At 45.0% G+C, this 22810-nt stretch overlaps 1 protein-coding gene across 1 annotated transcript in view; it reads left to right on the forward strand.

Moving 5' to 3' along the window:
* Positions 1-971: 971 nt before the first annotated feature.
* TECPR1 (tectonin beta-propeller repeat containing 1) overlaps positions 972-22810 on the forward strand; it is a 29864-nt gene continuing 8025 nt past the window's right edge. Inside the window, exons 1-18 of the mRNA XM_065412432.1 lie at positions 972-1202; positions 4322-4504; positions 4975-5097; positions 6008-6133; positions 8496-8670; positions 8769-8869; positions 11455-11556; positions 11988-12133; positions 13801-14330; positions 15317-15462; positions 16453-16608; positions 17138-17287; positions 18103-18260; positions 19963-20090; positions 20382-20484; positions 21227-21323; positions 21794-21873; positions 22389-22445. Of these exons, the coding sequence (XP_065268504.1) occupies positions 972-1202; positions 4322-4504; positions 4975-5097; positions 6008-6133; positions 8496-8670; positions 8769-8869; positions 11455-11556; positions 11988-12133; positions 13801-14330; positions 15317-15462; positions 16453-16608; positions 17138-17287; positions 18103-18260; positions 19963-20090; positions 20382-20484; positions 21227-21323; positions 21794-21873; positions 22389-22445 (2792 nt within the window). The remainder of the gene's footprint in view (positions 1203-4321; positions 4505-4974; positions 5098-6007; positions 6134-8495; positions 8671-8768; positions 8870-11454; positions 11557-11987; positions 12134-13800; positions 14331-15316; positions 15463-16452; positions 16609-17137; positions 17288-18102; positions 18261-19962; positions 20091-20381; positions 20485-21226; positions 21324-21793; positions 21874-22388; positions 22446-22810) is intronic.

Raw genomic sequence — 22810 nt, forward strand, 5'->3', positions numbered from 1 at the left:
ATGGCTTCATTTTTCTTCCCTGGAACAGGGTAACTACATTATTTGGCCTTAAAGGACCAGTATCCATTACAAGGACAAAAGGCCTGCCTCCTCAATTGAGAGAGGGGCCACAGAGCCCAGGAAACAAGAGTCTGTGGGACAGCAAATGATCAACCAGGATTTTGGGGAGGGGTGGTCAGAGGTTCAAAATGCAGGGGACTGGACTAGATGACCTCTTGAGGTCCCTTCCAGTCCTACACTTCTATGATTCTATGAGGGAACTCTGGATCACCCAGCAGAGACCCCTGGACAGCCCCTACTGCTCCATGGAGGCTCCAGAGGAACTCTGCCTAGAGACAAGTAGGGACTGAAAGTAAGCAACACAGTTGCAGAGAATTTCCCCGTCTAGCTTCCTCTTCCTGGATTGATGGAGTCCATCTCGGCCAGTGCCAGGAGGAGATTGATGAGGAGTTCCTGTGACTTTGTGGGGTCCTGGACACTGAGTGCATAAAGCTCAGGAGAGTGAAATCTTCTCTTTAGCCAGAGAGCACTAGCAACACAAGCTCCACCATGCTGCTTAGTCAATGTGCCTTAGCCCAGTCCTGGAGGTCCCTCTTCTGGGGTGAGAGCAGTTCAGGCCCCATGTATCCATTCAACCTTTGGCTTCTCTTCTTAGCCTGAGATTGTTGCTGCTAATTGTATTGGAAGGGTTTGCAATGTAGATTCCAGTTGGTATCCCCTGGGCTGGGATTTCCAAAGGAGCCTAAGGTAGTTAGGTACCCAACTCTCATTAAAAGGCGATGGGATTTGGATGGATGAATCCCCTAAGCTCCTTTGAAAATATCATCCTTTGTTCTCAAGTTTAGTATCATTGGAGAGGGGCTCACATTATTCAGTTCAGTTTCTGGGTCTGTTTGGGCTGGGAGTGGGGTTTGAACCCACCTCTTAAAAATTAGCCTCTACATTAATACCTCTTTCTTTGCCTTTCAGCTATGGCTATGCCTAACTCCCTCTTGTGGGCAGTTGATATCTTTGGGAGGGTTTACACTCTTTCTACAGCTGGCCAGTACTGGGAGCTCTGTAAAGACAGACAGCTGGAATTCAAACGACTCTCTGCTGTGAAACAGTGCTGCTGGGGAATAGCTTGTGATCACCAGGTATATGCCTACGTATTCTCAAGTGATGTTCCAATCAGATACCAGGAAGAAACTTATGAGAATCAGGTATGTAAATTCATGAGCACATCTGTCAAACTTGCCATGTGGTCTTCAGAGAGGGCTGGCAGTGAGAAATGTGGTTACTTGTCCAGACTGATCTGTTGTCCAGTAGTAAGGTTGTTTGTTGTGTAATGTGTAAATGTAAGAGCAGACAAGAGAAACCTCATATTTGGGGTTCAAAGTGAATGTGGCAGCTAGGGAAGGAATTCCTAGCTTCGGGTGGAGTTCTCCCTTCTCTGGGTACTGTGAACCATCCCGAGCATTCAGGGATTGTATTTATTTATTTATTCATTTATTTTAATCCCTGCCGCGTATTTCTGAAGAGCAGATCCTAAATGTCCCCCTAAATCCTTCCTCTTTCTTCCCCTTGCAAATAGCGTCCTCTTGAGCACCAGTCATCTCAGTTGGGGTCATTCAGTCTCTAAGTCTGATGTTTTGCTTCCATCAGTTAGCAATACCTGTTCCCTTAGGAAAAAGTCACATGGAACTTAACAGCAACAAAGCCTATAGAGTTATTTAGAAAAGGTTTAAAAAAATTCCCCAGGTACAATTTCCCATTAAAATCTACTATGTCTTTTAAAAAAAACCTGTAGAAATGTCATTGTCACATTCTATGGGGCTTCTCTGTAACACATGCTTCAACAGAATGCATTCATAAATTGCTTTTCTTTTAAAAAAACAAAAAACAAAAAACATGAAACACACCCCTCCCCAAAACCCACCTCTCATGTATTTGGTAAAGTCATTCTAGACCTACGATCAAAGGATTTTTTTTTTCTTGTTTCTCTTGCTTTCTAAGGGATCACTAGATAAATGTAGTATAGAGTGCTGTGTTTTTATTTAAGCAGGGGAAGGCATATTTTCCTGACCTTTTTATATTTTGTCTAACATTGATATAATTATGCATTGTGTTTTTAGAACATTCCTCCTTTTATGAAAACATTTTAAATGATCTTCGTTAAATATGAGTTATCTGGGTTGTAAATTGTAAATTCTTCCCTTTGTTTGGTCTAAAGCATGAAAAATAGAAATCGGAGATGTGAAGCTTTTCTGTGGGAACAAACTAAAAAAGTCATAGCTATCAGACCTTGAATAGTGGATAAACAGCAAAGAAGTTTAGCCTAATAATATTGTATACAGTATAACCAATATTGAAACATCTTGAATCATTTACGATCTTTGCACATAAGAGGTCTTACACCAGACAAGGGAGTGGCTGTGGACTAGACCAATGTGACTGAGGGAGAGCTAGTTGGGTAAAACTTCATGGCAATTTTATTTGATTAAGGTTCTTCGTTGTGGGGTTTTTTTTGTTTTTTTTTTTTTAAGCACTGGGCTGTGTGTGGTCCTATAAAAATGTTGTTGTTATTATGTAAGTGAACTTGGGCAGGTTTGACAGCATTGGAAACCAAAGTCATACAGTGTAGAGAGCAACGTGGCAGGTCAGCTTCTAACCTGGGGGAAAGGCAACAGAGGGTCCTGTGGCACCTTTAAGACTAACAGAAGTATTGGGAGCATAAGCTTTCGTGGGTAAGAACCTCACTTCTTCAGATGCAAGTGAACCTCACTTCTTCAGATGTCTTGCATCTGAAGAAATGAGGTTCTTACCCACGAAAGCTTATGCTCCCAATACTTCTGTTAGTCTTAAAGGTGCCACAGGACCCTCTGTTGCTTTTTACAGATTCAGACTAACACGGCTACCCCTCTGATACTTAACCTGGGGGGACACCTCTAAGGATCAATCAAAAGTATGTGAATGTCCCCACCTACAAGTCAAAACCTGGAATTTTGTCGTTACCATAGAAACCCACAGTTTAGTGCCCTTTCTTATGCTGCATCGAATGCTGTGCCAAGCCCATGCAACATTTATAGTTGAATTCTGTTCAGTTCAGTCTAAGACATCTATGGTAGGGGATCGCAGGTGGAATTTCCAAAGGGGTCCGCACCTCCATTTGAAATTTTTTTGGCGTCTGCAGATGAAAAAAGTTTGAAAATCACTGGTTTATTTCATTAGGGGAACTGGTGTAAGCTATAACAGCAATTCTTTTGCTGGTATTAGCTGTATCTCCTCTAGGAGGGTTTACTGGTATAGGAATACTGGCAAACCCTTTCTAGGGTAGACAGAGCCTTAGGGTATGTCTATACTTCAATTAAAAACCCGCAGCTGGACCGTGCCAGCTGACTCGGGCTAAGGGGCTGTCTAACTGTGGTGTAGATGTTTGGGCTCGGGCTGGAGCCCAGGTGCTAGGACTCTGCAAGATGGGATGGTCCCAGAGCTCAGGCTCCAGCCCGAGCCCAAACATCTACACCACAGTTAAACAGCCCCTTAGCCCGAGTCAGCTGGCATGGTCCAGCTGCGGGTTTTTAATTGAAGTATAGACATACCCTGAGTCACCTTTCCATTAGGAATTGGACTACGGCCCCTAAATCCATGGCCACTGGTCACTTGATAGCTGTCTGATGTGGTGGCTTTCATTGGCTACCACCCTGGGCTGAACTTGGACCAGTACACTAGAAATGAAATGCTGCAGACAGTCCCGCAATCAATAATGCTTTCTAGTATATGAATGGGAACACTTGATGGTGTGTCTTATTGTTTATTATTCCATGATCTTTGGTAATAGAGTGAACAATTGAATGTCATCAATTAGAATGACACCCACCACATGTTTGTTAAAATGAAGTAACTTTCCCCCTTAGCATTATGCAGTCTAGTTATAGCCATGTCAGTCCCAGGATATTAGACAGACAAGGTGGGTGAGGTAATATCTTTTATTGGACCAATTTCTGAAGGTGAGAAAGACAAGCCTGAAGAAGAGCTCTATGTAAGCTCGAAAGCTTGTCTCTCTGACCAACAGAAGTTGGTCCAGTAAAAGAAATGACCTCACCCACCTTGTCCTCCTTAGCATTGGCATTAATGTGAGCCAGTAGCTGGTATCTGAAGGATGCTCCTTCCAAAGATGATATTAGCCGGTAGCCAGTGTTTGGATGCCTTCTTGTTTCCCCAGTGGATCTTTTCTCTTGAGGTGTGGAACATCTGAACATCCCCAAGGCCCCATCTGTGACCTAACAAGGTTACATGACCTTACCGACCTGACCTGTGCAATTTTTCTCCCTTCTGGCAGCGTTGGAATCCGGTTGGTGGCTTTTGTGAGAAATTAATGCCCAGTGATCGCTGGCAATGGAGTGATGTGAGCGGGCTAAAACATCAGCAGCTTGACAGTTTCACGCTGCCATCACCGCACTGGGAGTGGGAGTCTGACTGGTACGTGGATGAAAATATTGGAGGGGAACCAACAGAGAAAGGGGTAGGTGAACAATACCGGCAAGAGATCCATTCTGGGAATCCACTCTGTAAAAGTAAAGGCATCTCCCATCTTCCCACAGCTGCTTCTTGCTGGGAATGGAGATCGCTATAGTATAGTGCTGGAGGCATCTTTTCCTAGGGCTATTGAAACCAAAGGGAGTCTTTCTGTTAACTTCAACAGGCTTTGTATCCAGCCCTGAAATTAGCTATTGGATGCTGTTATTTACTATAACATCTTTATTATAATAAAAATGAAATGCTTTTCTATATCTTATTTGTCCTGTATGTATTGCGCAGAGGAGTTGAGATGTAGTTCATTAATGTCTATAGAGTTAGGAGATAAAAGCCCCTATGCATATGCAAAGTAATTTGTATTATGTTTGTAGGAGTGATCCTTGTGAAGAATTGTTCTGAGTTATTTAATGTAGCCATCTGCTCCCAACCTTTATGAAAGGAACTCTCTGTTTTTAGGGTTGGACGTATGCCATTGACTTCCCAGCTACCTACGCAAAGGATAAGAAATGGAATTCCTGTGTCCGACGTAGGAGGTGGATCAGATACAGGAGATACAAATCACGAGACACTTGGGCAAAGGTCTCTTTCTGTGTTTGTTTGTTTTATTTATTAGCTCAAGTGGTATATGAAAGAAGTGATGGCATGAGAGTGGGGAAGTTTGCACTGCTGTCACTGCGGTTTGTGCTGTCTGCAAAGACAGGACCTTGGACTCTGCAGCTGCCGATCTAGCACCTCTCTCACCTCTTACAAATTCAAGGCTGGAATTTTTCAAAGGAGCATAAGGAAATTAGGTGCCCAAATCCCATTGAAATTCAGTGGGATTTATTTTAGGTGCCTTTCAAAATTTCCACCATAGCTTTGAATTTTTTTTCGTTTCTAACATAAAGAGCTTCAGCCCAGCCCTCAGATCTTTGTCATGTGTTGATTTACAATCTTGTGTATAGAGGCATAGGCAGGGAGAGGAATTCTGATCACTTGTCCACAGGCAGCTAATGCTACGTGATGAAAAAACATGCTCCATTTTCAGTATGATTTTTCCTGGTGTCAGTCCACTATCTGTCTGCCCTACAGGCACATGTGATTGCTGTTTGCATGCACTAATGAGAGCACATGCAAAAACATAGATGATTTATTTTAGTGACTGTAATGCTTGTGCAAGATGCTGGATTGACAGGTGTGGGAGCAAAAGTATGTGCTTTACATAAGAACAGTTATAGCCCCAGCAGCAAGAGTGCAGGCTTCTTCCATGCTGCTCCACAAATGTGGCCCCACCCTGTCTGAAGGAGCAGCCATGAGTGAGAGAGGGAGTCCATCCTCCATGCCTAGCCATTTGGCATCTGGGTGGTGGCTTTGTGATGCAAAGATTTGTCTGCTAGAAAATGAGATAAGCCCCTCCTATCCCAGTGCACCAAATAGCCAGCAGGTATATGTGGGGTCAGGTCTCCTTCTACTTCCCCTCTCTAAATTTTTCTCACTCTCTTTGCTTTAGATAACATCCCATGATGATCCTAAACAGTTGCCAGATCCTTTCAACGATCTCTCCATTGGAGGATGGGAAATCACTGACGAGCCCATGGGCCGGTTATCGGTCTGGGCGGTGTCCTTACAAGGAAGGGTATAACTCTCTTTTTGTGTGTATTCCTTATCTGCAGTGGTTTTGTAGCCATGTTGGTCCCAGGGTATTAGAGAGACAAAGTGGGTGAGGTAATATCTTTTATTGGACTAACTTCTGTTGGTGAGATAGACAAGCTTTGGAGCTACACAGAGCTCTTCAGGGCTGGGAAAGGTACTCTGGGTGTCACAACTAAATACAAGGTGGAACAGAGAGTTTAGCATAAGTAGTTAACACATATTCTAAGAGACCATTCAAGGTGAAGTGGCCCATTAAAACCTCTGTCATTAGACAAAAAGAGGATGCTAGTGGATTACAGGTTGTTGTACTGGGGCATAAATCCAGTGTCTTTTTTTAAGACCATGATTTTTAGTGTCTAGCAAGTTATGAATTTGAGCCCCCAGATTCGTCTTTTGAAGGTGTTGTGCAGGTTTCCATTGAGGACGAGGACTGAGAGGTCAGATATGGAGTGATCATTTTGTGAAAAATGTTCGCCCTTTGCTGGTGTTTGGTGTTTTTTTTCTTTTATCATTTTTCTGTGAGAGTTCATTTGAGAGCATAGTGATTGTTTGGTTTTACCCATCTAGTTGTTATTGGGCCATTTAGTGCATTGGATGGGGTACACCACATATGACAGACGTGAAGGACCCATGCGTCTTGGAAGGTGTGTTGCAGGTAGGTATTTATCATCGTAGCAGTGGAGATATACCTGCAGGTTTTGCATATGTTGTTATGGTAAGGGTCTGGTACCACTTTGAGGTGGTGGGTCCTGATCTGTGGGAAGCTTGCTTCTGATTATGAGGTTGCGGGGATGGGGAGAGATATTTGAAGGCCAGATCACAATTGACTAGGTGGCTGTGAATCTCAGTGTTTAAGCCCAGACAGACGTTCTGCAAGCTAAAGCATTGCCTTCATACGCTGGTCAGGATATTTGCTGTTTGACATGGCTGACAGGGAACATGGAAATAAAACCCTTTCTGTGATAGGCTGTTGATTGATGCTGCTTTATATCAAAATAGAGAGGGAGAGTTTAGAGGTGCTGTGTCATGGGTGAGTGCTTCTTCGGTGTGGAAAAATGAACCCATAGAAAGGATCCAATTTTGTTTAACCTTTTTTTGCGTTGAATAGGGAAAGGGAAAAGTTCAGCTGAGCTGAGCTGAGTAGGGTAGTCTTGGAATCCAGCCCTGGCAAGGTTTTACTTTATATGTATAATACTAAATGCTAAAAAAAAAGTATGCATCTCACATCGTTTTCTTAGGCCCACGATGAAGTCTTTCTTATCCTTCCCCATGCTGTAAGGATTTCCATCCTTCACTCTTAGGCACATGTCTTAGCTGTCATCTTCCTAGCCATCGTCTATCCCTGGCTTGTGTCTTAACAGGTCTAGAAGTAACTTGAGATGTTTGAAAGAGTGTAGTCTAGTGGCTATAACAAATACTCACTCCTAGGGTCTACTCGCATTTTGCCACTGGCTGGCTGTGTAGCATTGGGCAAGTCACTTTAAAAAAAAATCTCCCTGTGTCTCAGTTTCCCCATGTGGAAATTATAGCTCCCTGCCTTACAGGCTTATTTAATTAACATTAAAGTGCTTTGGGTTCCCCAAGTGGAAGTCCTGCCAAAGCAAAATGTTGTTAATAAATGTGGGACTGTAGTGCTCATTGTCCTCCACAAAGAGAGCATATCAACCTAAGAATGCTCTGGGCTCTCCCCATATTGAACCTTCCCACCAAGCTCTCTCAAACATAAGGTGGAGAAACACATGTGTGAAAGACCAGGACTGGCAAGTACAAAACCCTTAAAGTGGCATGTTCTCTCTGCTGCGTGTAAATGTTGGGCTGGACACCATCAAAAGTTATGAAAGTGGTGAGGTATTGGCCCTTATACAAATGGTGTCTGTCTAAATGGATAGCTCATTACAGTTAATGCCAGGTCATGACTTTTTATCTACAGCAGTAACCTGGGTGTGTGAATGCTCTGTATTTTCCTAAGGAAGACGGATTCTTGGCATACAGTTCAATGGTGCTAAGTTTATTTAACGTGCCTTGAATCATATTTAACTGCTCAGAATGTTGAAATACATACAGATCATGTGGCAAGAGATCATGGGCCCGTCCAAATTGGCTTGCATCATAAAACCTAGTCTATAGAAAAGCCTCCTCCCTTGATATACAGGGAAGTGGTCTGCAGTTGTATAATCTACTCAACTAATGCCACTTAAAGGTGAGAGTTCGAATGCTATAAAAGGAGCCTTGGCTAGAGAAGAATGGTTCTCTCCTTTCTGTCAGGCTGCCCATATGTTTGCCCAAAAGGTTCTGATTGTTTTTATTAGGGTGGCATTTTTCTAAGGCTTTTGTGTCTGTCCTAGGTATGGTATAGAGAAGACGTTTGCCACCACAATCCAGAAGGCTCCTCGTGGTCCTTAATAGCCACCCCTGGAGAAGCAGTACAGATCAGCTGTGGACCATATGACCTCCTGTGGGCAACACTTTGGGAGGGGCAAGCTATTGTGAGAGAAGGGATTGATAGAAATAACCCTCAAGGTAAAACCTGTCATGCCATGCAGGGAAGTTGCTTTGATTTGTAGAGAACTTAACGAGAGTCTAATGAACAGTGACTCTTTGTTTTGTTTATTTGGCAGGAATTTCTTGGACAATTGTGGAGCCCCCAAGCTCTGAAAATGGGATCCTGCACGTCTCTGTGGGTGTAAACGTGGTGTGGGCGGTTACTAAAGACAGAAAAGTAAGAGGCCTTGAGCTACATTTCTGGTTCTCTTCTCTGTATGTTTACAGTATGTTGCTCTTCTGTGCAAGCTTATGAAATGTCAGGGATTTGGGATCTCTTGCCCCCTTTGCTGGGTAAGTTCCAGTGCCCCAAAATTGCAGGGGTGCTCTATGGCTCTTAGTGACTGAACCGCCAAGAGGCATAGGGGTGTGGGGTGTCTACGAGAAGGCTGCTAAGCCACTCTTCCAGAACAGAAATGGGTTCCAGCTCGACAGCACGCTGCTGTCAGTTTGGGATAATGCTATAGACAATGGGCCAAACTCAAGTCAAGTAGCAGCAAATGAGTGTAAGAGGAAGTTTCACAACCCTATGCTGGGGCTCCTTTACAGCTGCTCAGTGGTGGTTGTCGTGTATTACATCTGAATGTAGCCAGTAGAGTGGCATGTAGCGATAATGGGGATATGAAAAGAAACTGGTGGCAAGGAGCAAGGCACGGTGTAGAATTCGCAGTGAAGAATACAGAAGGGCCTAGAATGAGAGATGTACAGCCATTTCCCCCGCTATGGTGTTTCAGCCCCCTGGAAAGAGTGAAAACTGCTTATTTCACACAGGCATCTTGATCATTTCTAGCTGATGATCACTGGTGCTGATTCAAAGGTCAGAAATATGTACCAGTCCCAAAACCAAAATGCCTTTTCACCAAAGAGTTTATAGCCCCAGCACACTATGAAATAGGCAAGTTCGGTAGTCAGAATAGTTAAAGCATTAGTCTCTAGCCCTGGGTGACAAAGTCTACTGTGTATTTCTACACCTGGTGATTAGTAAAATAGTTGACCTTCTAAAGGTCACCAATCCCTCAATCTAGCAGTGCTCTCTGTTACTGATCCAGGACAGAATATAGCAAATTCCACCTATGGGAACAAGATAATATTCAGTCCCTGCTTTATACTTTATAACAAAACAAAACAAAAATTATGGTTCAATCTTGGCTTCTTACCTAGGATGCTCATGTATGTGCATGTGTTTGCTCATTGTGTTTACAACTTCAAGTCTCTGTGCAACATCCCAGATAGTCTATTGTTCTGATGACAATATACCCCCTTTACCTACATTATACTACATGGCTGATTAATAACAAATATCTGCTGTACTTGGGGGGAAAAATCACTGATTCTAAGCACTAACAGAGTGTAATTATCCCAGGTTGTTACTGCGAATTAGTAGTTTCCAGGGTTTATTGATAACTTTATTGAAGTTAAATAACAAACATGAGGTCCCTTATTAGTATCAATAGCATGTATAGCTTAAGGCTTGTTTACACAGGGACATGATACCGGTGTAATATAGGGGGTGAATTTAAAGCTCTGTAGTATAGCTCCCTGTGTAAGCACTCTTAGTCCAATGTGAGTGTCCTTTTTCCAGTTTAGTTTATGTTGCTTTGGAAGTGGTTTAAATTAAGACGCAAGAAGTTGGTCTTTTTCTGGAATCAGAACGTTCACACACAGTTATATTGGTATATTTAAACTTCTATAGCTATACCAATGTAACTGGAAAATTTTCCCCTGTAGACAACCTTTTAGATGTTTTTTATTTGGTAAAGAATGAGATAGAACCAAGCTAATCTATTAGGAGATTAAATACATGGTATGTTTTGATTTTTTTAAACAATCCAACCACTAATTTAACAAACAACTTCCAAAGTAAACACAGGCTATTCTGTTGGATTTAATATAATAAAATGTCTAAAGCCCTTGAAAAGCTTGGGGAAGTGACTTGGAGGCAGAAGCACTAGTTACAGTTGAGATATAAAAGAACGAATTTTCCCATGCACCAAAGAAACTCTCATTCTCAGGGGACGAGATGGGGAACTGGCTGGCTCATGCTTGTCAGCTGTTTGCTCTCTAACTTCTGAGAGAAGTTCTCCTTACAGAAACTATGGAACTGCCTCCCATTTACACCATCCTGGCACTGTAAGGGGCCTTAAAGTGGGTGTGCGTTACATTTCCTCCCACCGTAAGGCCTGTTTGCACTGCCAGAATGGTGTAAAGGGGTCATAGTGCAAATGAGAATTGGATCCTTCTCCCTCATTCCTAGAGCAGCTCTTTAATATTGAAGTTAACATCGTGTATTAGGAACTTTTGAAAGAGTTAGCTAGTATTTTGAAAGGAACCTAACGGGTTAGGAACCCAGCTGCCAATAGGATTTTAGGCACCTAACTCTCTTAGGTCCCTTTTCAGGCTAGGATTGTCAAAGCTATTCTGGATAACTGCCATCTCTGAGGTGTGTGCCAGTGTATGCTGTGCTGCCTCGAGGGAGGTGAAAGTGCAGCCTTGGAAGTTTGGAGTTCTATTCCCCACTCTGTCACTGACTTGCTGTATCACCTTAGGCAAGTCTCTTAATGTCTCAATGCCTCAGTCTTGTAGATGCTTTGGAAGCCTCAGACCAAAGCCACTGCTGAAATATTATTGGTTGCTCAAGGCCACGTGGCAATGGCAGAACTGAGAATGAGACGCAGGAGCCCTGACACCCAGCCACGGCTTTAACCATTTAACTGTCTCCCTGCTAGTACAGTAGTTCAAAACTTGGATTTTAACTTGTGACAGGTGTGGTTCAGAAGAGGTGTGAACTCGTACAATCCATGTGGCACCAGCTGGATTGAAATGGTTGGCGAAATGATGATGGTAAACGTAGGCTTAAATGACCAGGTAAGGCAGTGGAACACCAATTGTGTGAACACATGAGCATGTTTAGACTCCTTCCGTATGATCATGTTCAGCTTTGCGGTCGTAATACACTCGGGGGACGCCGGGATGTTCAGTCCAACAAGGGGCCCAATTGCCTGAACTGCCAAAAGCCACGAAGTACATTGCGAGAACATTCAGCAAACCTACCTTTCATCTGATACACTTGTACAAAACCCCCCATCCCGCAATCAACCATACACAGGAGTGATGCACTGCACCTAAAATACCAGCACTAGAGACGAACCCAAAGAAAACCCCTGATTCAGGAAAGACTCTTGCCCTCAACTGCCCTCTTCTCACTCCCCTGTTGTAGTTGATGCCCATCTGCTTTCCATGCCATTCATCCCCTTAGGACACACAGACATTCCCATCAAGGCCCCTTTCTCCCCTAGGTCTGGGGAATCGGCTGCGAGGATCGAGCAGTTTATTTCCGGCAAGGCGTCACACCGAGCGAGCTCAGCGGGAAGACATGGAAGGCGATTGTATCTGTCAGAGAGAGTGACAGGTCTCAGACCGGCAGCTCGACCAGTCTGCTCAGGTACCTAATAAAGTGTCCAAAACCCCTAAAGGCCATCAGATTTTGGTGCTGCCAGGGCATGAGAGGAGTATTTCTGTGAACGCAATCCGTCCAGTTTGTTCAAGGCCCCTCACTGTGACCTTGAACAAACCCCACACGTGGCTCCTGCTTCTCGCCAGGTGCTGAAGTCCATTTGTTTGGGGTTTTTTCCCAATTAAAATGCAACAGTGAGCAGCAAACTCTTCTTCTCTGGGGAGAGAGGTAATGTTCTGACTTGAGAATTCAGTGCAGCCTGGCAGTAAAGTGAGCTGAGCTGGGATTTGCCATCAGATTCCAGGGTCCAGTCTATAATAGATGAAATGTTACCTGCCGGATATCCTGGAGGTGTTTACTCCACTTAACAATTATCCTCCTCTTGGGTGTCACTTGTGTGGCATCTTGCCACTTTCTTTCCCAGAGAGAATGAACAAATGGCTCCCTGCTGTGAGTTGGCCCATCGGCCATGCAGAACATGCTGGGAACACTGTGAGAAGCCACGTGCTAAACCCTAGGAATCAGAACGTCTTGTGTTGCTGAACAGAAACTATCTGCAGTTGAGAATGAATCCAATGTTGATAGGCTCTATTATTATTATTTATTTGTACTAGTAGTACCTGGGAGCCCCAGGCCCCCATTGTCCTAGGCAAACACAGAACAAAAAGGCAGCCCCTGCCCCAGAGCGCTTGCAGTCTGAGAATAAGACGACAACAGATGGATGCAGACAGAGGGGGAGCGCAAGGAAACAATCTTGATGCAATCTTGTCTAGACAGACACAGGGTGGGGGAAAGGTTAGCACACACAAGCAGAGTGAACAGTGTAATCGCAGCAAACATCATGTTAATACCAGGATTCCTTTTAGTTTGCCGGGGGCGGGGGGAGAGTTAGGAGGGGATCGGCTAAATAGAAAGAACAGGGAATGGAGGCGAGGGTGGGGGGCAGGGAGGCAGCTATGGAGTGAATCTGAGATGAAGGTGGCAGGGAGCTGAAGCAAACAGCCGATCAGCACAGGTCACAGAATGTCCGCCCATTCTGTAGTCCTGATTGGAACGTCCAAAGGTCTCTGCTTTGCCTGCTCCTCTTCCAAAGGGCTGGAGTCTCTAGCCGGGTTCTCTCTGTACCTCTCCTCCAAGGCCACATGGAGAAGACAGGAGGCACTGCATGGGTCCTAGTACCCCTAGAAGGTGTGTGGGGTCTCCTCTGCACTGTTCTGGGGCCAAGGGGGCATTGGGAGGAAGAAAGGGGCCTGGCTGGACCCCATATTTTACCCCACCCCTCCCAAATGCAGCAGTCCCTGCTTTGGCTACTTCTGTTCCTACCAGTTGGAGTCTAAAAAGAGTCCTGCTCAGCATTTGTAAACCAAAATACAGGGCCTTGGGGTGTTAACACTTGGGGTATTCTGGAGAGTTCTGTGCAGCCAACCCTACAGGCTGTCATAAAAGGATTTCTCAGCATGGCCTGCAAAGCCATGTGTCGGGCTCTCTTCCCTTGGGGATGAAGTTAAGCTTTTACCATAAAAGCTCTGCTTTGTATCCGCTGGACACTGTGTAGCCATCTCTGTCTGTCTTTCTCTGGTCTTTTCTATGGCTGTGTGCTGGTTGATAATTCGGGGACTGGTGGCTGATTAGTTACTTGTCTGTTTGTCCCCAAGCGCTGGCTGTTTCTTCAGTGACGACGTTAGGGAGCAAACGAATTTGATCGTTCAGAGCGATGCAGACATTTCCTCTGATACCGAGAGCCCACAGATACAGCCAAACCTTGCCGACACGCCCCTGTCAGGTGCTGCAGCTAGCGTCAACGGTAACAATGTGGGAAGCCAGTCAGCAGAAGCGAGTGCAAACTTGGCTGTGGATCCTCTGGACTCTGCTCCTGAAGAAGCCAGCCCTGCTTCAGACAATGGCGAGAAGGCTGGTCTCGAAAAACCCCAGTCTTCTGCTGACCAAGATCCTCATCCTGTAGAACTGCAGTGGACAAACATTGACTTAAAGGAGGCCCATAAAAAGCCTCTGCTCTCCGCCAGCACCTTCCCGGAGACATCCAGCCTGTCTTCCCTTGGCATGTTCTCAGTTGGAGTCGAAGAACATTATGGAGCTGATGAGCATCCGTTGTGGGCCTGGGTGTGTGGAGGAGGCTGCCAGGTGGATTCACACAGCTCGCTGAAATGGTTCACTCTTCAGTCAGGTACTGTCAGCTCAGCGTAGCTGGGCCTCGATCCCCAGTCAGGGCCTAATGATGCTACCATAATAAGATACCATGCTTTAAAAAAAAAAAAAAAAAAGCGTGTCCTTATCTTAAAATAATCCCTCCTTCTTCCACCCACTCTCTTACGTAGTATCCTGCATGCCAGTTAGCTGTTACCCTCCCTTCTGGGGTGAAGAGTATTTCCTGTTGTGCGTATCTAGCTGTAAAGCACTTTATGAACATAGTTAGTTACTATTTCTCTGCATGTTTGGCGGAAATGTTACACAGGGAATAATCCAGTTTGTCGGAACTCCACACACCTGTTTAGCTCTCCATTGCGTTGAAACTAGAGCTCAGGATAAAACGGCTCCTGGGTGTGATTGAAAACTCGTGAAAATCAAGTTGTAGAGGGAGCCTGTTTAGAGACAAATACCACCGTGCCCTGCTGGTACCATAGTCCTTGTGATCCGAGGTTGAGATATACACTATCGTAAGCTTTTCTAATGGCAAGAGGAATTGAAAGGTGGTTTTCTGAATGGGAGCCCAGCCTTGACTCCTGGAGGGATTAGAACAGGGAGGCTTTTGAAAAAAGTGAAATATGGTCAAATTTCCAAATAAGCTGGTTGTCAAATTAATGAGTATGTGGCATCCCAATACTTAGCCTTGTCTTACTGGTCATCTCAGCTCTGTATCAGAATCTGTAGAGCCTATGGTCATCTCCTAGGACTATACAGGTGCTGCTTTAGTGGAGGGATATACAGAGGAGTTTATGATAAGTCTTTCAATCCATTTTCTATGCACCATTTGCAGTATTCTCACTGGCCTTTTGGTAATGCCACTGGGACTAGTGTGTTCATGCAATAGTGGTGTTAGACCAGAGGTGTTTGGCCCAGTGTTTTTGAAGTGGCAGATTGTGTCTTGAGCATCTAATACTTCACAGAATTGAGTTTAAAGCTCACTTGTTCATCACGTTGGTTCTGCTCTAGGTCTGTTATCCTCTGTGCAGTCTCTTTCCCTGTCCATCAGTCCAGCGCAGACAGCAGTGTGGCGAAAGCAGATTTTCCAGCAGCTCAGTGAAAGGACCAAGCGGGAACTGGAGAACTTTAGACACTATGAACAAGCTATTGAGCAGGTAAGTGAAAGTCCTCCTGTTTCCTTCCCTTTAACTCTGAGCATGATTTAACATCTGTCAGGATTGGGTATCCGTGATGGTACTGTCCAGTGTATGGCCTGCAACCTACTGTAATCAAGCATTGTATCCTTGCCCCCGTTCACATTTGTCCATTACCACAGCTCTTAGAGTAGCTTTTCCCAAGCACTCCAATTGGAAACCCTAGTAGCCATTAAACCTCTGGCACAGCTGCTCTTGTAGAAAAGTTCCAGCTAGTACTATACAAAAAGAACACTGGCTGACTGTTGCACTTGTTCCTGAATATGCTGAAATCCCTAATCCAGGACACCTTTAAATTGTGTTAGATGCATGTGAGTTACTGCACTACACAAATTCAGGGCCTTCTGTTTGCATGAATATCCTTATTACTTGGACTTCAATAAATGAGTGAGCTTGTTCTCTATGAACACCAGGGGGCATAGCACAGCTTCCATAAGTAGTGCTTATAATGTCAAGAACATCTGAATAACCGGATTTCTAGTTAATATTTCCCTTTGATTATCACACAGAATTTCCTTGGGCTCTTCTTAGATTTCATTCAGGATTTTGGCCCCTCCTTTTCTAAGACTTGAGTTATCCAATATCACCTGTTTAAAGTATTAAAATAAAATTAGTTTCACTATAGAACAGTTTGGTGTATGCACTTTCAATCAGTTTTAGTAGATGATTATGTTAAAAGCACTTAAATGCTAGAAACACTGTTTCTAACTCTAACCCCAGTTAGAAACAACCTGCTGTATTTTCCCAAGTCAGAGAATCTCTCTGTGATTTTGAACTCTCTGAAGGGGGGCATCTCACTTCCCTGCCATAGAGTTTTGTTAGCCTTCATCTGATCACATTATCTTCTGCTTGTCTCAAAGCAGAAGATAGAAAGAACGAGCAGAAATTTTGGGAGGGAGGGGGTCAAGAAAGCTCTTTGCAGCTCCTTGTAACCTTGTGTTTCTGCCACAGTCTGTCTGGGTGAAAACGGGGACCTTACAGTGGTGGAGAAGCTGGAAGCCTCATAAATGGACAGACGTGCGAGTGGCACTGGAGCAGTTCACTGGGAACGACGGCATGCGAGACAGCATTCTGTTCATCTATTACATGTATCATGAGGAGAAGAAGGTGCATTCGAGTAGTGCAGCGCAGTGCTGGTTTCCCATTTGACAAGAGGAAAACCATGGGGATGGGCATTGTGATACAGGGTTTCTCGTCTAGGTCACCACTTCCAATCTGGCCCAGGCCAGTAGCAAATGAAGGTCTTTTCTCTTTGGTGGCTATCTCAGGGTCCTGTTAGAAATAATCCCGCTCTCAATGGGCAAGCCACCACCAGGCTGACACCAATTAGCCATCTTGTTGACAGCCCAAAGACTGAATGGTCATGGAAAAAGAACCAACCTTTGATGCCTAGCAAGGGGGCCCTCTGAGATAGGGTTGACACACACTGGCAGAATGACGTAGAGGGGGTAGATAGGACCTCAGTCATCCAGGGCTGTAAGTCTAACCCCGTTTCACGAGCACTCCCAAGCAGAATGTTAGTCCTTCTGCCATCCTTACCAGGGACCATTTGTGCAAGGTCTCCCTATTGTGCTGGCAATGGGGGAGGCTTAATGGGAGTTTGCCTTGTTCACCAATGCCCTTTGTATTGTGCCAGTACATCCACGTGTTCCTGAACGAAGTCACCATTCTGGTTGAAGTTCTGAATGATGCCAAACACTCCTTCGCTCTCTACACGCCCGAGAGGACAAAGCAGCGGTGGCCAATTCGTCTAGCAGCCGCCACGGAACAAGAAATGCATGACTGGGTAACTCTGCCAACTTTCTAACACAGTCTGGTTACTTCCTTAAACCCTCATTTGTGTGAGGTTTGAGCATCAGGTTTGCAACCTCTGGACTGTTTGGCTTTGTCTGCACTAGCAAACAGATTGGTAAGAGATTCCACTGGTGCAACAAAAATTCAGCCCAAGTTTACTTGACATCATAGTGAAAACACCTACAGCTGCATGTCCCTCTAGGGCTCGTGCCAGTGTGACCAGTGGTGCAGCTGACCCCATGATCACTCTTGTGGGATTTTTGTCCCCTCTAAAATCCCCTACTGTGGACAAGGCCACAGGAACTGTGGCAGGATTAACTCAGCCCTACCCTTCTTTGGAGGCAGATAAATGGAGTTTTGTGAGATGGGCAGGGCTACAGGCATTCAACCCGTCTTAACTACTAAGGTTTGCTCAGCTCTGTGTAAGATATTCTACTTCTTATAAAGAGCTTAAACCAGTGGGGCAAAACTTTCCTTCACTGTTGTGCATTGAGCTGTCTATCCACCTGATTGCGTCTCTATGGCACACAAATGGCTGCATTTCAGCAGTGGTGAGAGGGAAGGAGGGAGGTGTGTGCGTACAGAGACATTGTGAAGCACTCTGGGGATCCTGAAAGATAAATCATGTTGATAGCAATGAATCTTGACACCTTTGATCTGAACTCTGCCTTTTACAAATCTCCAAAGTGGACTAGCAATGAGGATAACCTCCTTTCACTAGCACTAGATGACCTACGTTAAGCGAAAACCCCTTGTTCACACAATGAAATGCACCTCCTCGCTCTTTGTTCCTTCCTTATATCATAGCTGGCTTTGCTGAGCATGTCCTGCTGCGAAAGCAGACGGATTCAAGGCCCTCCCTCCCACCAGGCCATCTGGTCTGTTACCTGCAAAGGAGACGTCTTTGTCAGCGAGCCAAGTCCTGAATTAGAGGCCACACCACACCTGATGCCATGTGACCAAATGTAAGAAGGTTTTAAAGTTCCCCTCACTATTGTGCATTTCAAGCAGCCAGAATTTTCTTTAATTCCATGTCAGAAGTTATGCGGTCTGTTGTGTGGAACGTGTTGTGTGCTGTAGATGTCAGCCAAAGACGAAGAGAGACATGGAGTTGCCTTCATTTTCATAAGTGAGATGAAGAAGTTTCCTCAGGCTACATTTTGATGTTCACATGCTCAAGCTGCATGTTATGAGCCAGATCTTGCAAGGTTTCCTATCTGATTTCATTGGGATGACCTGTAAGACTTGCAGGGTTGGGTGCTAAATTCTCCTACACAAATTAGTGGATGGCATTTTAGAGTAAATGAAACATTCCATTCATTAGGGCTGAGATTTGAATAGCACCCAAGTGAGGGAATTCTGAATCCCCCATGCAATGGCAGTAGATGCTCTCTAGTGAGGATAGCAGCTGGGTTTCTATTCTAAGCATGATACTGCAGCCCCGACCACGGTAGTCCAAAAGCAAAGAGGCCCTTATTCTGCCTCAAAATTGGCAGGTTAAGGGCCAAGAAGAATTTTTGCTACTATTTGGAAGTGACTTGCACGAAGTGTTTCTGAATTATGAACCCCTAAAAATCCCTTGGGTACGTCAACAGCGCAGCTGGGCAGGGTGATTCCCAGTGTGAGTAGACAGACTGGCACTAGCTCAGCTCCAGCTAGCATGCTAAAAATAGCAGTGTGGCGAGAGATTGCAGCATGGACGGCGGCTCAGGGTAGCTGCTGGAGACCAAGCCCACCTGATCCCTTGGGTCAGAGCTCAGGTAGCTAGCAGTGCCGTTCTAGCCTGCTAGCTTGAGCAGCGCTAGCAGGAGTCTATCTACCCTGGCTGGGAATCATACCTCCCAGCTGCAGTGTAGACATACCCTCAGAGTCCTAACGGTGGAAGGGAGAGGTGGGTGGGGCTCCTCTGAGGCCATAAAGCTTGCCAGGATGTTGGTGCCCTTATCTACTCTTGCACACTTCCTGATCTGTAAAAGCAGGTCTTCTTTTCTACTCCCCCAGACTCCCCACTGGCATGTTCCTCTACAGTCCCTTTGCCTTCCCTAGACACACACACCACACCCTGCAGGGCTCCAGGTCCCCAGGAAGGGATTTCCCTCTGCTGTGCACCTCCTCACATCTGCAGACATGGGGATCTGTCTTGAGTAAGTGGAAAATAAGACTCTGCTCCTGCAGAAGGTGAGGGAATCCCCTTTGGCCTCCTGCCTTTCCCCAGTCCCACATTAGGACCATCAATCCATGTGTATTAAACCAAGGAAATTCCTAGAGGAGAAGCTTCCAGGCAAAGTGAACCCTGAGGGCGAATATCCACAGCTAACGAGTGAAAATCCCCACCGGTGTATCATAGCTAACCGTTCAAAACAAACGCAGTGGATCAAATTGGGAAATTCAAAGTTAAACTTACACGTAAATGAGGCGTTTGACAGGCTGCAAACTCGCAGCTGAGGTAGCCAAGCTGCCTCCACCCACTGACAGTAGTCAGTCAAAAGGAGCATTCTTAACTGGCATCAATCGTCTTCCCCACCGGTTGGACAGCGGCCCAATGAGCTAGTGACTGAACTGGCCTCCTACCCTCCCTAAGTCAGGGCTGAGGTGCAGGGCAGGGAACACGTGCGGTTACTGACTCCACTATGGAGTTCATGTAAAATGTTCTCTCTCTCTCTGCAGGTTTTGGCGTCAGATTGGAGGGCATCTCCGCCTGATAGAGTGTAATAGCCATGGCATAGTATGGGGCATAGGTTACGATCACACGGCCTGGGTTTATACTGGAGGATACGGAGGCGGCTTCATTCAAGGTAATGCCACACATTTATTCTACATTCCCTGGTTAACCTCCTACGTGATACCAGCAGAACAAAAAATTTCAATCCCCCATCTTTGTATTGTGTCTAGTCTGTAGAATGAGGTGATGGGCATATCCTGTCTCTGCAAGGGAAGCAAGCTGTGCATCTTAGCTTTGTATCTTTGGCTCAAAAATGAGCAATAAAAAGTGCATAAATGTTCTACCTGGCAAAATTTTAAATTATAGCAACTTTCTTCTTTAACATTTAACTTTGCTTTTAATCCGAGTGATTTATTGCCTGCAGGATTGGCCAGCAGCGCCGATAATATTTACATGCAATCAGATGTGAAATGTGTTTATATCTATGAGAACCAGCGGTGGAATCCAGTCACAGGATACAGCAACAGGCAAGTGTGTGTGTTTATAATGGTCAAGGGAAATGTCAGGGTATTTTTAAACTTTTATTTCACATGCTGTCTCTAACATTTAGTGTTAAATTGAGATGGAAGGCGCATGGGCTTTGAGAGGCTAGATTTGTCAATATTCATTAAGGGATGCCTTTGTAGTCAGTCCTGCAATGCGTTGCACACCAGCACACCCCTGGGAAGGCACAAAACCTACCTGCAAGCAACGCATTGCGGGATTAAGGTCATAGATCGTAAGCTCTTCAAGTCAGGAACCATGTCTTCCTGGGTGGTGTGGAGTGCTAAGCACAACGGGTCCCTGATCCTGAGTGGGGCCGCTGGATGCTGCATTTAAGAACAATATTTAATAATCATCTAAAGACATTGGGGTCTAGTGAAATGGAAGACAATAAATCTCTTGTTGGTGGGTAGGAAAGGTTTTTCCACCAACCTTTGAAAAGCGGCAGCATTCTCAAGCTTCTCCCCTCCTGGTTTTTAAATGCAAAATAGTCAGTTTTTTGAGATCTTTGATCAGTGTTTGGCAGGCAACTGAGCTGCAGAGCAAACCTGTTTCATTTCAGTCCCTTCTTCAAGAGAGTCTAGTGATTGAAGACAGTGTTGTGTGTGTGTGTGTGTGTGTGTGTGTGTGTGTGGACGTGGGAAGTGCTAGGCAGAGGTGAAGAGCTTTATCTTTTATCCTTCTCTTACTGTCGCTTATTCTTTATTCCTTGTACTTGTGTTGCAGAGGGCTGCCCACAGACAGGTACATGTGGAGTGACGCATCTGGCTTACAAGAATGTACAAAAGTTAACACAAAGCCTCCATCCCCGCAGTGGTCTTGGGTAAATTTTGTCTTGAAATTATTATTTTTTTTCTATTTTTTTTTATTTTAAAATAAAGGATGGCCTAGTTGCTTGGGCACGAACGGAGGTGTCAGAAGACCTGGGTTCCATTCCTGGCTCTACCACTGACCTGCTGTGTCACTTTAACCTCAGGTTTCCTCATCGGTACAATGGAGATGATCTTCCCTACATCCTAGGGATGCTGAGAGAATTGATTGTGTCCCTCCCCCCGCGCCCAACCCAATTCCTCTTTGGCTCCTTTGTGAATCCCACCCTGAATGTTTTTAAAGTACTTGGGGACCCAAGATGGAAGGTGTTCTCAACAGGCAAAGTTGTAATATAAATATTATCAGATCATTCCATACAAGCAATTACAATACAAAGGGTGCAGAAGAAGAGGTGAAAGGTGATCTCCCGGCTGTGCCTTCCTTTCTGTTGTGCTCCTGTTCATATTATCCTTCTGACTCTAGGTGTCTGACTGGTATATTGATTTTAACATTTCCGGTGGAACTGATCGGGAAGGCTGGCAGTATGCAGCGGACTTTCCAGCGTAAGGAGTTACCTTCTTGTACCTAATAAACTTGGCATGGCCCTGCCAGGCTAACACCTGATTGGCTACAACCACACTGCAAGCAATTATTAAACCTAGTTGATTTGCACTTCAGCTTTTCTTTAATGGTGGCATCTGTGCCTTGATTTCCCCTTTTGCAAAATGAGGGTGAGAGAGCTGCTGACAATCAGTGTTGAGTACTTTATCGATTTGAAGTATTACTGGCCATGGTATTTGGGGAGGAGGGGTGAAATATAAGTCCCACACAGCAAAATAAGGGCTTGCCAGTATTCTAAAGCGGCCAGGGGGTGTCCAGGGTACATAGTTATTTTCAGTTGCAAGCCTATGCCTGGTATCCTCACAACACTATGTGGTGTGAGGGGGAGCTTTTTACAGAACAGTTGCATGGAAAATAACGCTGGGCTGAAGCAGAGTTAGCGCTGACAGGCTGTTGCTGAAATGTGAGGTATTTCCAAGTCCTCTCAAACTTGCATTAAACCACGTATCTTTGGCAGATCCTACCATGGCCACAAGACGATGAAGGATTTTGTACGGCGAAGACGCTGGGCCAGGTAAGGGATTAAGTTATGGATATAAAGTTTAGAATTCAGACATGCTCCTTTCTTAAGAGCAAGCTGTTTAGTCCCTTAAATATCTCTCCGTTAACAAAGGGCAACAGCACTGAAACCGGCACTGAAGAACCCATCTCCAGCAGGGCAGCCCTTGGCTTTAGCAACCACTTAAATTGCATTTTTCACTCCCAGCCTTTGCACACAAGTGTCCCAACGTTTCCATTGTGACTGTGTGAGATCTTTAGGTAAAAGCCCTCTGGTCACAGTTCATATCGAGGATCCTGTCACAGGACAGATCGCCCCAAGTATCCCCTCGTGGACTGCAGTTCTACAGGCAGCCTGCCTCAGTATCCCCCTTCAAGGGG

This window comes from Emys orbicularis, chromosome 10 (genome assembly GCF_028017835.1).
Source record: "Emys orbicularis isolate rEmyOrb1 chromosome 10, rEmyOrb1.hap1, whole genome shotgun sequence".
Taxonomy (NCBI): domain Eukaryota; kingdom Metazoa; phylum Chordata; order Testudines; family Emydidae; genus Emys; species Emys orbicularis.